Source organism: Diuraphis noxia, unplaced genomic scaffold (genome assembly GCF_037042655.1).
Source record: "Diuraphis noxia isolate RWA-SAM2 unplaced genomic scaffold, SU_Dnox_SAM2 contig0002, whole genome shotgun sequence".
In the NCBI taxonomy this organism is placed as follows: Eukaryota; Metazoa; Arthropoda; class Insecta; order Hemiptera; family Aphididae; genus Diuraphis; species Diuraphis noxia.
In genome coordinates this window covers 83605437-83619259 of record NW_028301712.1, presented here as the reverse complement: position 1 = coordinate 83619259, position 13823 = coordinate 83605437, and the positions used below count along the sequence as shown (strand labels likewise).

The 13823-nt window shown below is 28.0% G+C and overlaps 1 protein-coding gene across 1 annotated transcript; it reads right to left on the bottom strand.

Annotated features, from left to right (window-relative positions):
* Positions 1–5086: 5086 nt before the first annotated feature.
* On the bottom strand, positions 5087–9935 carry LOC107167678 (uncharacterized). Its single transcript, XM_015516835.2, has 7 exons — positions 9472–9935; positions 7819–8063; positions 7138–7246; positions 6870–6966; positions 5670–5774; positions 5428–5583; positions 5087–5264 (listed from the first exon to the last, which is right to left on the bottom strand). The coding sequence occupies exons 1-7, from the start codon at positions 9933–9935 to the stop codon at positions 5196–5198; spliced, it is 1245 nt and encodes a 414-aa protein (XP_015372321.2). The 3' UTR covers positions 5087–5195.
* Between the last annotated feature and the right edge of the window lie 3888 nt (positions 9936–13823).

Genomic DNA, 13823 nt, shown 5'->3' with positions numbered 1-13823 from the left:
TGTCTTAACACGTTGACTGTAGCATGGGTACAATTCAGTGATACCGGAAATTTTTGTATAAATATTTAACACACGACAGTCCAAGAAAAACAACATAATATTAAAATATTAATATTTCATTGGCTAATTGGCTAAAAGAAAATAATCATTGAAGCTCCACATGGAGCTATTTTCGAATAAAAATTTGTAATAATAGTTTAATAATGATATATTTATAGTATAATTAATTGGTTATCTTACTTGGAAAATCGAGTAGAAATAATATAAAAATAGCTGGAATTTAAAAGGTCTACTCTATGCATTTAACATATTATCATTACAATCCGTCAATCCACATTAGTTCATGGTTATATCCCTATTGTCTCGATAATATAATTTGATTATTATGAATTATTATAACTTTAATACAAATAGTTTTGGTCTATATTATACTATTATCTATAGTATATTAGTTATTGTTTTACAATGCTAAAATAGGTAGGTAGCAGTAAGTACTGCACAATTAGCGTTTTAGAACTGCACATTTTATTTTAGAACTGCACAATTTGTGTTGTCCTGCACATTAGCGCAAACCCTGACTTACTGGACAATATTAAGGTGCTTGTTCACAAGGAAAAATAATAATTAACATATAACATTAAATATCATATCAGAGTCTAAATTTTAAAACGGTTAGTAGTCAGCATACGGCAGCGAATTCTGGTCACAAAACAATGAGCAAGTAGGTACTATAAAGAGTTCATTGCTAACGTGTTGAAAAATATAAAAAAATTCGAACTGACCAGTTAAGGGTTAAAACGATTGTGACAGATGGCGCTGCCATTATCGTCCGGATCCGTTGGCCGGATGTGAAAAGTTTAAAAATTCACCAGCACAAATCGGTGTGCAATATCTATTGATGTGAGCCTCTTAAATAATTATGTATAATTTTACCGGTAAGGTACCTAAATTTACAAAAAAAAATTTACGATTTACATTTTTTTTACCGTTCAAACAGTCGAGTTAGAACTGTTTTTGTATTTTTTCTATCAAGATATTAGAATTATAATACAAAATAATCAGGATTTTTATAAAATGATAATGACCGATACGTGATACGAATTATTGTGATATCACATTACCACATAGGTATATAAGATTTTTTTGATTTTTTGATTTTTTTTTTATATATTTATTTTGATTTTTTGAGATAGGTCAAAATTATTTTAACTTTATATTTTACCATACTTAATAATAATTTATTTTTAATAAAGGAATTAAATACTAATGCTGTACGCTATACTAGCTGAATTATACCCATCGTTGACGGGTTTATTAATTGTTGTTATCTGGTAAGATTAAATATTGTCAAGTTAAATTAAATTTAAATAAGATAGTTTGAAAAAAGTCATATTATATTAATTGTTTATTAAGCTGATTTTTATCGTTAATATAATATTTCTCTATAAACTGCATTAGCTGCAATTCTTGTTGGTGCCAAATCTTGCATTATTTATACATAATATTGTAAAAAAATCAATAGGTAGGGACACTAAAAATTAAATTTTAATAAAAATATACCAATTTTATCATAAATTTGGTAAATTATTCGGTAAAATATCAAAAAAATTTTTTCGTTAAAAACTATATCATTAGCAATACCATACCGATTTTATAAATTCCAATTTATGAGTTTAATATCGGTGTTGATTCAGAGACTTTTACACCGATTTAGATATAAATTCGGGATCTAAATTTTAAAACTATATTCTAAGATGTAAAATTCAAATTTTAGATCTGTCTATCCATTTTAATTCTGAATTATAAGTGATTACATCGATTTTATAATATATTATAAAAATATAAAATAGTTGATTAGTGTATCATAAAGTCAATGGTGATAAGTTACGCATAGATCTAACCAAATTAATAGTTTCCACCTCAGACTAAGATTTTATTTCTTGGTGTGTCTCGAAAAAAAATAACCATAGATTTTTCACCGAATGGTTATATTTTAAACTAAACTTTTTTAAAACTTTTTTTCTATAAATGTCGAAAAAAAATTTTGCGCTGGATCAATAAGCTTGATGAAGGTTTCTTATATGTTGTTCAAAATATTAAAGGTATGCAGGAATAATTTTTTTTAAAAGCATTTAAAGTAGAATTTGGATGAAATTAAATATTTAAACGACAAATGATGGTTTTAGTTATATAGTTGTAATTTAAAGTTATTATTTATGGGTACTTGAAACTTTTAAATTATATGATTATACTTTATAAATATATTGAAATTTTTAAATGAAAAAACTTCAAAATGTTTTCGGAAAAAAGAATTCTGTACTATTATAATACTAATCGTAAAATGAACTAATAATGGCTTGAAAGATCGTTTTCACTCAGAATCGTTTTTCGTATGTAATAATTGATCATTGGATTCCAATTTAACACATTTATTACAGCTAGTGACTCACTCGATACCTATACTGTACAGCAAAGCGATATCTACTTGCCCACATTTTTTGTTTTGTTTTGATTATATCTATATATGGTAATGAGATTTTTTTAAATCTTCACCGGTTTACTTTTAGCGTGAAATTTACACCGGTTTGCGCAGGTGAATTTATAGTTGAAACTGATCTGTGTCTAGCGAGGAAACACGTCGATTCTACGTGCGTTCCTACTCAATATACCCTGTTACCGAGACCGGTGCCTCCAGGGTAGGGTTTCGCCTGGCAGTGCATAGAAGAACCAATTTTTGTCGGACTTCGGAGTGTTCTTTCGCGCTGTATATACTAGTGTTAGAGACTAGAGCAGGGGTGGCCCTTAAATCAATTTCGTGAGGCCCTTGAACAAAACTTAAACTAAAATTAAAAGTAAATAAATGTACCTTCATTTGTTTTAAAATGAAAAATGTATCTTTATGTTATAAACATTGCTTTACAATGTGTGGCTCACCTCGAATTAACTTTATAAATTTGCGGCTCTTTAAGTTAAGGTTAGTGGCCACCCCTGGACTAAAGTATAATATACTAGTGTCTAGTATATACTATGGAGTACTACTCTATGGCGTGACCGAGAGTTAATAGAGTATGATAATATATAAAACTATGATAAAATATTATACGTGATTAAAACGAAAAAATATTATTCCATCAAATCATAGTTCGAAAATTAGTAGATAGGTAGGTGTTATTGGGCCAGCAATATACTAAATTTAACAAAACCCAAATCCCAAGGGAGGCAGTCCACCTAACGCCCTCCCTTATAACCGCCACTGCAGGGTATTCGAAATAAAAGCGGTTAAAGGAGAAAAAACGTACGATTTTACGATTTCACGATTTTATAATATTAAATAATTACGGACGACGTTTTCTATCAGAAATATTGCTTCAAATGAAAAATGACAAGAGATTTTTTTTTTTGTATTTAGGATTTTGTTCCTTACGGGTTTAAGTTCGGAAAATTTTAGCCATTTTTGAGCTATTTATAGACATTTTAATTTTGGGAGTTTTTGTTATAATTCGGTTAAAAAATTGAAATTTGGGTTGTTTACTAACATTAGCCTACCTAGATATGGAAAAATGTTCAAAACATTTGAGTGACTTTTTTCTTTTTAAGTCTAAGATTTGAAAATTTTCAATAATCTATGTATAATATATAATCCTAGACAGATAAACCGTCTCCGCTAAGAATCGTTTTTTGTATACAATGATATAACATCATTGGATTCAAATTTAATTCCATCCATTACAGTAACCTACTGTACAGCAGAGTGACATCCACGACTTACCCGCTTTTTTTTATTCTATAAATGTCAAATAAAATTTTATTCATTGGGTGAAAAAAATTGAAAATTGAATACAAGATTCCCCGTAAGTTTATGTTATAGCAATTGGAAAATATTAAAAATACATAATATATAGGCACATTTTTTTTATAAACATTTAAAAATCACATTTTGACAAAATATATTAATTGAAAATTTACAAATTCTTTGGATATTAAAAATTTATAAGACATTTAACTTTTATAGCTAAGGATTGAAATTAAAAAACAAAGTTCCATGTAATTATTTAATTCTGTGGCAGAAAAAATAAAAAACTATACCTACTAATAACATGGTTATTTTTTTTTTTTTTTTTTGGGGGGGGGGGGGTATTTTAAGTTTAAATTTGGATGAAATTACCAATTAAATAACCAAAAATAACAATTTTAGCTATATTATTGTAATTTAAAAATATTACTTGTGATGGGTACTTCAAATTGTATATACCTACTATGAATGACTGAGTGAGTCGTTTGCATAATGCATTTGATTGGATTAATTTGGAATTTATTTTATAGCCTTATAGTCTATAGGTACCTATATTTAAAAAAATATATATATCTTAAATAAAATATCCTAGACAGACAAACCATCTCCGCTCATAATCGTTTTTCGTATACAATGATATATTATATCATTGAATTCAAATTTAATACCATCATTACCATCCATACAGTAACCCACTTGTAACCTACTTACCTACTGTACAGCAGAGTGATACCTATCCACTTACCCGCTTTTCTTTTTAAGAGAAACTTTTTTACAGAGGGTAGGAAAAAAACTACCATAGTCGGACGTCACGGCACAAAAGAGTTTGTTTTTGTTTGACGAAACATTATCTAATTATTATTAATTGTATTACATATTTACATATAAACTTTATAGTTATATTTATTTTTAACACAGTAGGTATCTACAACCTATTGTAGTACCTATTGGCTTCTATTTTAATTTTGGTCGGTTTTTTGACTTATGCCTTGTGATATATTGGGCACTGGCGTTGCTAACTGTTAACTAAGTTATTCCATTAAATGTGTTTATAACATAACAAAAGTTATAATTATATAGGTATGGATGAAATTATTGATGAAATAGGTAAGTATAGGTAGTCATCAAAGAAATAAAACTTAATTTGTTGAACTTTTACTATTTTAAACTCAACAAGAATGTGATTAGGACAATCAGGTTCTAAAAATAATAATTAATTGCATGACTAAAATCTAAACGTTTAATGTTTAAATGAATAAAATAATATTAATAATAATATTATAAATAGCATACAATAATTATGTAATAAAAATATTATATGATTATAAGTTGTTACAAATGTTACTTTTTCAAAATCATAATACCTTTTTACTATATTTTAACAACTTATTCAAATCTGATCTCATGCATTTTTGACTTTGACGTTGACTTTTCTTAATACCATATAGTAAGTGTATAATGCTTTTACAAACTGAAAATAATTACATAAAAAGTCTTAGCCAGATAATGATGAACAATGAACATATACACTGTTATACATATTATTATGATAGTATATAATAGATTAGCATATTATATAATGTCGATGTGTTTTCAATACCAGGTAAAATAATATAAAATAAAAATAATCTTACCGAAATGAACGACTTGTAACTTAACTTGTACATATAAAATCCTGTAATAAAAGTTGGTTTATTGGATCTCAAAATCATTAATGTCAGTAATTGGCGTACCCTTTTGTTGCATCGCCACCAAGGAACGTTATATAATACCGTGCAAACACTTGATTGCTAAACATAGCCATAAAATAAATAAAAATAGGTATATAAAATTACATTTTATTATGCAGGTAGCTAAGTAGGTTTATAGTCCATACTTTTTGTATGATAAATTCGCCAAAAAAATTGTTGAGATATTGATGCCAAACGCTCAAACAAATAAAACCCATCACACTGATTGTTTCGATTATGCTGACACTGATCTGAAAAAAAAAGTGAAAAACTATTATTATAGAATTGAAATAATATTTATTAAAAATATTTAAAAATCTCATAAGAAAAATGATAAAACCTTTACCTAAACTTAGTATATAATATAGGTAAAGTATTACATTATTAATACTGCACAGTAATTATATACTAGTATATTACAAAATTGCAAAAAATCAGAATTTCAATAAATTCACTACTTATATTAAATTAAAAGAAACATGATGGAATAGCATGTTCGGCGAAAAATTTTATATAGGTGTTACATAAATGACATGGTCCGTAATCCGTATTTAACCTTTAGTAGGTGAATAGACTACCAAAAAGTGAATAAGTTTACATCATATTGTTTAGGTTCAATTGCATACAAACAGATGGTGGATCATCCATAGAGATTAGGCGACGGGTTACACTTGGGAGGGAAGCAGTCGGAAGGCTAATACCTATTTGGAACGATTATCATATCTCCAGGAACAGCATTTTGCGACTGTTTAAGGCACTTACCATCTCAGTGATGCTCTATGGATCCGAAACATGGACAATTAAAGTAGAAGATGTAAAACGCCTTTGAGACGGATGTAGAAAATTTCTTGGATGGAAAGTAGAACCAACTTCTCAATTCTGGTCATGTTAAATGTGGAAACAAGACTAACAGTGGCGAGTAAGCAGAGGATCTCAAGGTTCTTTCACCACATAATAAGAAGGGATGGATCGAGCCTGGAGAAGCTGATAATCGAAAGGAAAATAGAAGGAAAAAGAAGCCGTGGAAGAACACCAATGCGTTGGATAGACAAGATCAAAATCATCAATGCTGGCATCTTCTGGGCGAGGCCATTCAATCGGCAGAAAACCATGAGCTTTGGAAAGGAATATCGTCAACTGATGGATCGCCAAACTTCCGCTTTTGGAAGACAGAGTTGAGAAGACTATGAAGAAAGTGAATAGGGAATGTTGGCATTGCTACAATAAATTGCTTATTTGAATATTTAATAATGTCATTAAATTTTTAAATATAAGGGCTGTATCTGACAACTATACATAATATAATATATATATATATTATATTATATTATTATTATAGTGCATACCGTTAACTGAAATAATGCAAATGTCACCGAAGTTATTCCATGCAAATAGTCCATAAGTATTAGTGTACTAAACAGTTTACGTATATTTGCTATATAACTGTAAAGCAAACAAACGGAAAAAATATAAATTAATTGTATACAATATATCATATAGTTTAAAAGTAATTATAAATTAACATATTCACTATAATATAGCTCCATATAAGTATATATAGTTTTATGTAAAATGTATAATAATAGGTACATATCTAATAATTCTAATACATACTCAAGAATTGAGATATGATGTTTTACACATTTTCGGAGTGACGAGTAACATTGTATTTGTTGTTTTCCAGTGTAAATAGAAATCCGATTTGTACTCGAAGAATTTTCAACTGTAAAAAGCTTTTGTTACAAGTGATGCCAAAGTGGACGGGGATTCGGGTGCCACTGATTTTTTATGTAAATAAACAGTTCTAAATTAAATATCAAAATCCAAAAAGAAATACAAAACTATAAAAACGAAAAAATTTAATTCATCCATTACAGTGACCTCCATCTAGACACCTGATGTACAGTAAACCCAAACCGGTACCCACTTTTCGCTTTTTGTTGATGTAATTCAAAAACGAATAACATGCAATTAATACCTAATATTAATGAAGGTATTTTTAGGCATTGTTTGCTTATTTTTATAGCTATTTATGAACATTAATTGAAATGTTCATTTTTTTTTTTATAGTTTCTTTCCGACTTATGTTAGATTTCCTTTTTGCATCTAAGTAAAAACCTTAAACATATATCAAAAGTCTCCTCATATACTGTATAAGTTACTGCAGTTTAACAATATAAAAATTAAAAAATGTCATATAATATATGGAGTAACGTACTAATATAATTTTATAAAAAAATACTTACTTGATTTTAATATCCATAAATACTTTTGTATTAATATAGTAATACTTACATTGTTCTAAAGTGTTTTTGTTATTATTTAGCGATGTCTTTAGTAATTCAATTTGGCCACCGATAGCATAAATAGCGCCAAACAAATATGTATCAATACCCAAGTATACTATTACAATTAACACCGACATAATAGAATGGCAGACAAAAACCACTATAAACCAATTTTCGTCCAACGTGAATGGTATCCAACAGCTCAACGGGTAGCTTTTTGGATCGTTGTAGTATTGAAAATTAGACCGATCACTATAATACGAACAATAATATAGGTAATTATTTATAAATTATCATTATGTACAAAAATTGCGTTGGTAAATATCATTTTTTAATGTACATAACATAACCCAAACAACCAAAGCATGATTGGTCTGCAGCCCGGATACAGTGGAGCAAATAGGAAAAATGTTGGGGGGGGAGCTCAAGCTCATTAATTTTTTTTTTAAATTAAAATAAGTAGGTACGTATTTTTATGTAAGTAAATACTCTATTTCTTCATTTCTAACTTTGATTTATAGGGTATCCCATGTCCCACGAGGATTTATATACGCATTGCGATATTTCACGAAATAATGGAGATATAAAAATTCTGGTTTTGTAATAAGACTAATGGGGATAAGAACTACAATTTATTAATTTTTAATTTATTTTAATGTTATGGTAAAAAAGTTAAAAATATATTTTTTTATTTAATTATTTCCAAAAATGTTAAAGATTACCATTTTGTAGAGTTTATTTTCCTGAAAATATATTGACGTTTTAAAATTTTATTTTCATAAGTTTCCTGATTTTTAATACTTTTTCTACTTTTGAAGTAATAAAATGTATTTATAACTATAGGCACACTGAAAGCATTCGACCGGCTGTACGAGAACGTGGGCGGCGCGGTGGCTCACATGTTTGATAATAACACTCCTAGTATAGTAATCTAATACAATCAAAATGGCTATAAGGGCCGATTAATATGTATGACGTGTTAAAATATGACGCTATACCCGCACACTAATAAGATAAAATATTGGACAACAGGACCACATACCTTTAACAGATTAAAACCACACACTCTATACCTATATATTTGTAAATATAAAAGGGCTTATTCATTATTCATATTTACTAAAATAAAAATAATATGATAGCAATTATTGCTGTATAAGCTATAAGTATTTGCAGTTGTCACAATAATTAATTTATATAAGATTCTATATTTGTTTTGCCAGTTACAATGACAATTTCATTTTTTTTTTTTATTTAAGTCATTTTTTTCATTAGTGGTAAGATTATTTCAATTTTAAACAAAATTTAGTGTTTCTACTAATGTTTTTTGTAAACCGGGCAAATATAGTTTTTAACGTACATAGAATATCTGATCTGCACTGATTAAAAATACCGTGTGTCATTGTGGGATATTTCGGTGTAAATTATGAACCGATCGATAGTGTGCAGTTTTTTTCTAACAACACATTTGGAGTCAAAATCATAACTCATAAGTCATAAATGTGCAATTTTTACATTCAATCTATTTCCTGAGAGGAACCCTTTATTTTATAGCCTATTGTGTGCTGTACAGCTGTTGCAGAAATTGAATGAAACAAAATAATAATTCATAATATTTTAATATAGTATTGGTGATAAATGATAATAATATTAACATTACCTTTTAGGATATGTCAACAAGGGGCTGACAATTCTGAAAAAAGCGGCGACTATACCACTGAATATATACCAAAAGCTGATTTTTTGCGTTTTCTTTAAGTAGTTGGCCGTAAACGCGTCGGCTGAGTGGCCGTACGCCACTGATCCTTGAGCTTGTATTTTCGTCAGTGCAGTTTTGAGCTGAGAAAATTTATCGTTGAACACCGTCATATAAAACCATTTGTACAATCCTGAGAAGAACAGGGTCCAAATGTCTATGGTGCTTGCCAACAGTGTAAGGTCGGTGGCGACAAACAACTGGACCGTCATCAGAAACGTGATCAAGACCAAGACGATAAAAAAGATTGTCCGATAAAAGTTGAAAGCCCGCCGAGTCCATTTCTTCGAGTCACTCGAAGAAAACACACCGATTGATCGGAGAGTATTGTACGCAAACGAGAGATACTCACAATTATTATTCTGCATATTTCAGGATGAGTATTTTATAATATTTCCGTAGTCATATATACTCATATAATATACAATTCGAATTAACTATTTATTTGTGTACGACCTGGTTGTTTGGCTTATGAGGATCGTGTGCACTGTGCACCATCGTCGTCAGCTACGTATATTATAATATATTTATATAATTATATTGTTGTATAATAATATATATCATGATGCTATCCACTTACTGTATAACTTCTCGGTAATATTATAGAGTTGTTTCCAAAATGTTGTTGGTTTTATTCGTTGATTTTATACATGCATTGGTTTAATTCTATAATAGTAACCTTCTACTATATATTCACTATATTTAATGTTTCATAAGATCTAATAATATGACAAACCCAAACATAATATTGTTTAAGAAATCTAAACTATATATTTTTCTATAATAGCATAATCATTATACTACAATGTAATAAATATATAAATATATGTATGTATAATATGTCAACAATATAAAAGATTATAGCTTTATAGGTTTAGGTACTATGTATACAGGGTGACCTATTTAAATTCAATGCTAGTTTTCAAAAAATATTTGAATAGTATACATTTTGACTTATAACATTATTTTTTCAATGTTGTGATTTTGAATTCTGTTCATAACAACCGTACTAGTATTAATACTTTTGTAATTGGAAGTCGAATAATTTGTTATTATTTGTAATAAATTGTTAAAAATGTTCGATACTTTGATGTACCTATAAGTCATTAAATAGAATACGTTAATTTTTTTTGTTATAAAAACAAGTATTTTTATTTTAAAGATTAGTTGAGAAAAATGCAAAGAATAACCGCGGTTGAAATTAAAACAAATTATATGTGAACCAAATATCATCAAAACAAATATATTTTTTTTTTTAAACTTGATAGTTGGTACACCTACCTACCGGCTACCATAACATAACTACTCAAAGGTGGATAAGTTAATGAAAATAATTAACTAAAGTTAAGAAAAGAACAGAAAAATGCTTGTATTATTTTCGTATTGGATTATATTTATTTTATATTAATATTCACGTATAAAGAAAAAAATTCAAAATGTTTTTAACTTGATGGATTGTTTTTAAATCAACCGAAACAAGCTAATCTGTTTAAACTGAACAGACTGACAAAGTAGAATAAAAATTACGTACCTTTTTACTTTAAGACTTTAACCAATGCTTATAGTACCTAATCAGAATCGATTTTTCGAGCAATGATTCAAAATTGCTTTTTTAAAGTATAATGCTCTAGTACACAATTCTACCTATATGGGTATTTATCGTAAAACTGGATAAAATTAGAGCTTAGGTATAGGGACTTTAAGTATAATTTTTTTTTTTTGGGTGGAGGGGGGGGGCGAATTATTTTAATCCGGCTTCACCTGAGAATTAAATACTATTATACTATACTACTATATTTCGTATAGCCGGTAGTAACACCCTCTCTCCTCACAAAGGTGTTAATAGACATTATTTATACTTGTTATTGTGTTATGATTTCAAATTTCTACATAATTCGTTATTTTGTACCTATAGTAAATAATACCAAATACTATAGACGAAAATAAAGCCAATAAAAGACACTATATAGTATATATAGTCTTAACTTTTAAAGTATCTACAATTGAGTGGTGAACAGCTGGTATTCGCAGGTTAAAATAACTTCTCAAAACCGGTACTAGAATTTGTTATATAATTTGTACAAATTTGTACACCCCCCCCCCCCCCATTTATAACTTTAAAGTAGCGGACAGGAAGGTAGCCAGGAATTTCAAACAGGGGTTGTCATCCAAAATATTCAGGTACTTCAAGTATAACTGTAATAATAATATTTGAGATTTATATTAATCGTTCATTAATTTATGATAAATAGGTACAATCGCCAATCACATAAGTACTGAAATATCAGGTGTCATAATATTATTATGATTCATCCTCTGAGATTGTACTGGTAATTGGCGGTTGCATAAATATTAAGCGTGAAATGAAGAATTTTTTTTTTTTTTTTTTTTTTTTTTCTTTATTTGAGATAAACAATCTATACCTTAGGGGCACAATAAGTTTATATGGTTAGAGAATTTACAACATGATGCGCTTGACGTGAGAAGTCATCCACTAATGACACTCAAATAAATGAAGAATTTAAAATGCATTTGATAGAATATTATGTCCAATATAAGTTATCATCAATTCAATTCACCTAGTGAAAAAATGATATGCACCTGTTCACCATTCTTTTGTAGATACTTTAAAAGTTAAGACTATATTATATTGTGTCTTTTATTGGCTTTATTTTCGTCTATAATAGAAAAAGTGAACGACCAATTTGTGAAAAAAATTACACGGTGTTAAATTTGAGTGATCGAAAAATATTGAGAATTTTTTACTTTTGACCCGCCAAAGTACCAACTAGATTCACTTTCTTATCTAACAAGGTGCTGAAGTCAAAAATCGAAGCATTTTTATTTCCTCGAAACGTGATGACAGACAAAAAAAAACACACACATATCATGATGGTAAAATCAATACATTCCTCGCTCCTCTCAGAATCTAAAATTAAAATGGGTGCATAGGAATATTTAATGGGATTGATTGTAAAAAATGTACATGTTTCTCGTAATATATTTTTATTATGTATGACTTTTTAAAACCAACATACAATAAGAACAAGGCCATTTTATAATTTACCCATATATTTGAAGGCGAAATTAAATTTTTGTTTTTGTTGTAATTACAAACATCTTCTATTAAACACGAGAAATGAGGATAAAACATCTATAAATATTTATGTTATAAATAACATCTAGTTATTACCTCAATGTTTAAAAACGGGGCACTTACGAAAAATATTATGTTATAAAAATACTATAGTGAATAATAACATACGAATTTAATTAATTGGTTAGGCGCAAGTGAATTAATAATGTTACGATGTTTTACTGCATATAAATACATTTGAACTTGTTCATATATATTTACTCGAAGGTCAGTACTGAACAATACATAATTAGATATTTTCAAATTAATTTCTGTTATTAGAGGTAACGTTATACCTATAACGTAGATAATGTTCTAGATACTGTTCTTCTTTAAAAATGCAGATGTCAGTGCACGTTCAACAGAACTAATCTCGTATTACTATATATTAATACTATTTTTAATAGTAGTGAAAATTTACCTATAGGCTATAATCATACTAAAGTAAAAATATATTATCTAGGACACCTCAAAGAATTTTATTCAATTAAAATCACGAAAATTCGCAAATAATTTTGTATTAAACAGAAAATAAAGATTTTAGTTATTTTATAATAATCCATAAAATATCATTTGTAGAGCTTGAAACTTTTCACGTTTACGTATATTAATATTTATTGATACTAGGAAAATTATTTTCAAGATGTTTAGACTAATTATTTTAGTTATTTATACTACGAGTACAAGCAGCATTATATACCCATGTTGTTGTCATCAATTGATTCAACCTACCTTATTACTATATTATCCCAAAAGCTGGAAAATAAATAACTTAAAACAATAGCTATACCCTACTCATATATAGGTAATATAATATCTTTTGAAATATAGGTTGCCAGTCAACGGTCAGTCTCAACTCAGAATTGTTTTTTGTATATAGGTAGAACGACTATCTGGGATTTTACATAATAATTTACGTTGAAAATTAAAACAAACGATAGATATTTTTTTAATTATATTTAACAATAGTCAATAGTTTGTTGGTTTCTTCGTTATATAATGCTATTTTTAATAAATTTATAAACTATCATAACTTACGCAAAAATACCCTGTAAAATGCGTTTAATTTACACCAGTAGTATGTTGTACATACTACTTCTATTTAAATTATATTTTGATA

Coding starts and splice junctions, on each gene's coding strand:
- LOC107167678 (XM_015516835.2), bottom strand. CDS start 9,935: ATGCAGAATAATAATTGTGAGTATCTCTCGTTTGCGTACAATACTCTC. Junction 6,967..7,137: donor CATCATATCTCAATTCTTGA/GTATGTATTAGA, acceptor TTTGCTTTACAG/TTATATAGCAAATATACGTA. Junction 5,265..5,427: donor GTTACAAGTCGTTCATTTCG/GTAAGATTATTT, acceptor AATTATTTTCAG/TTTGTAAAAGCATTATACAC.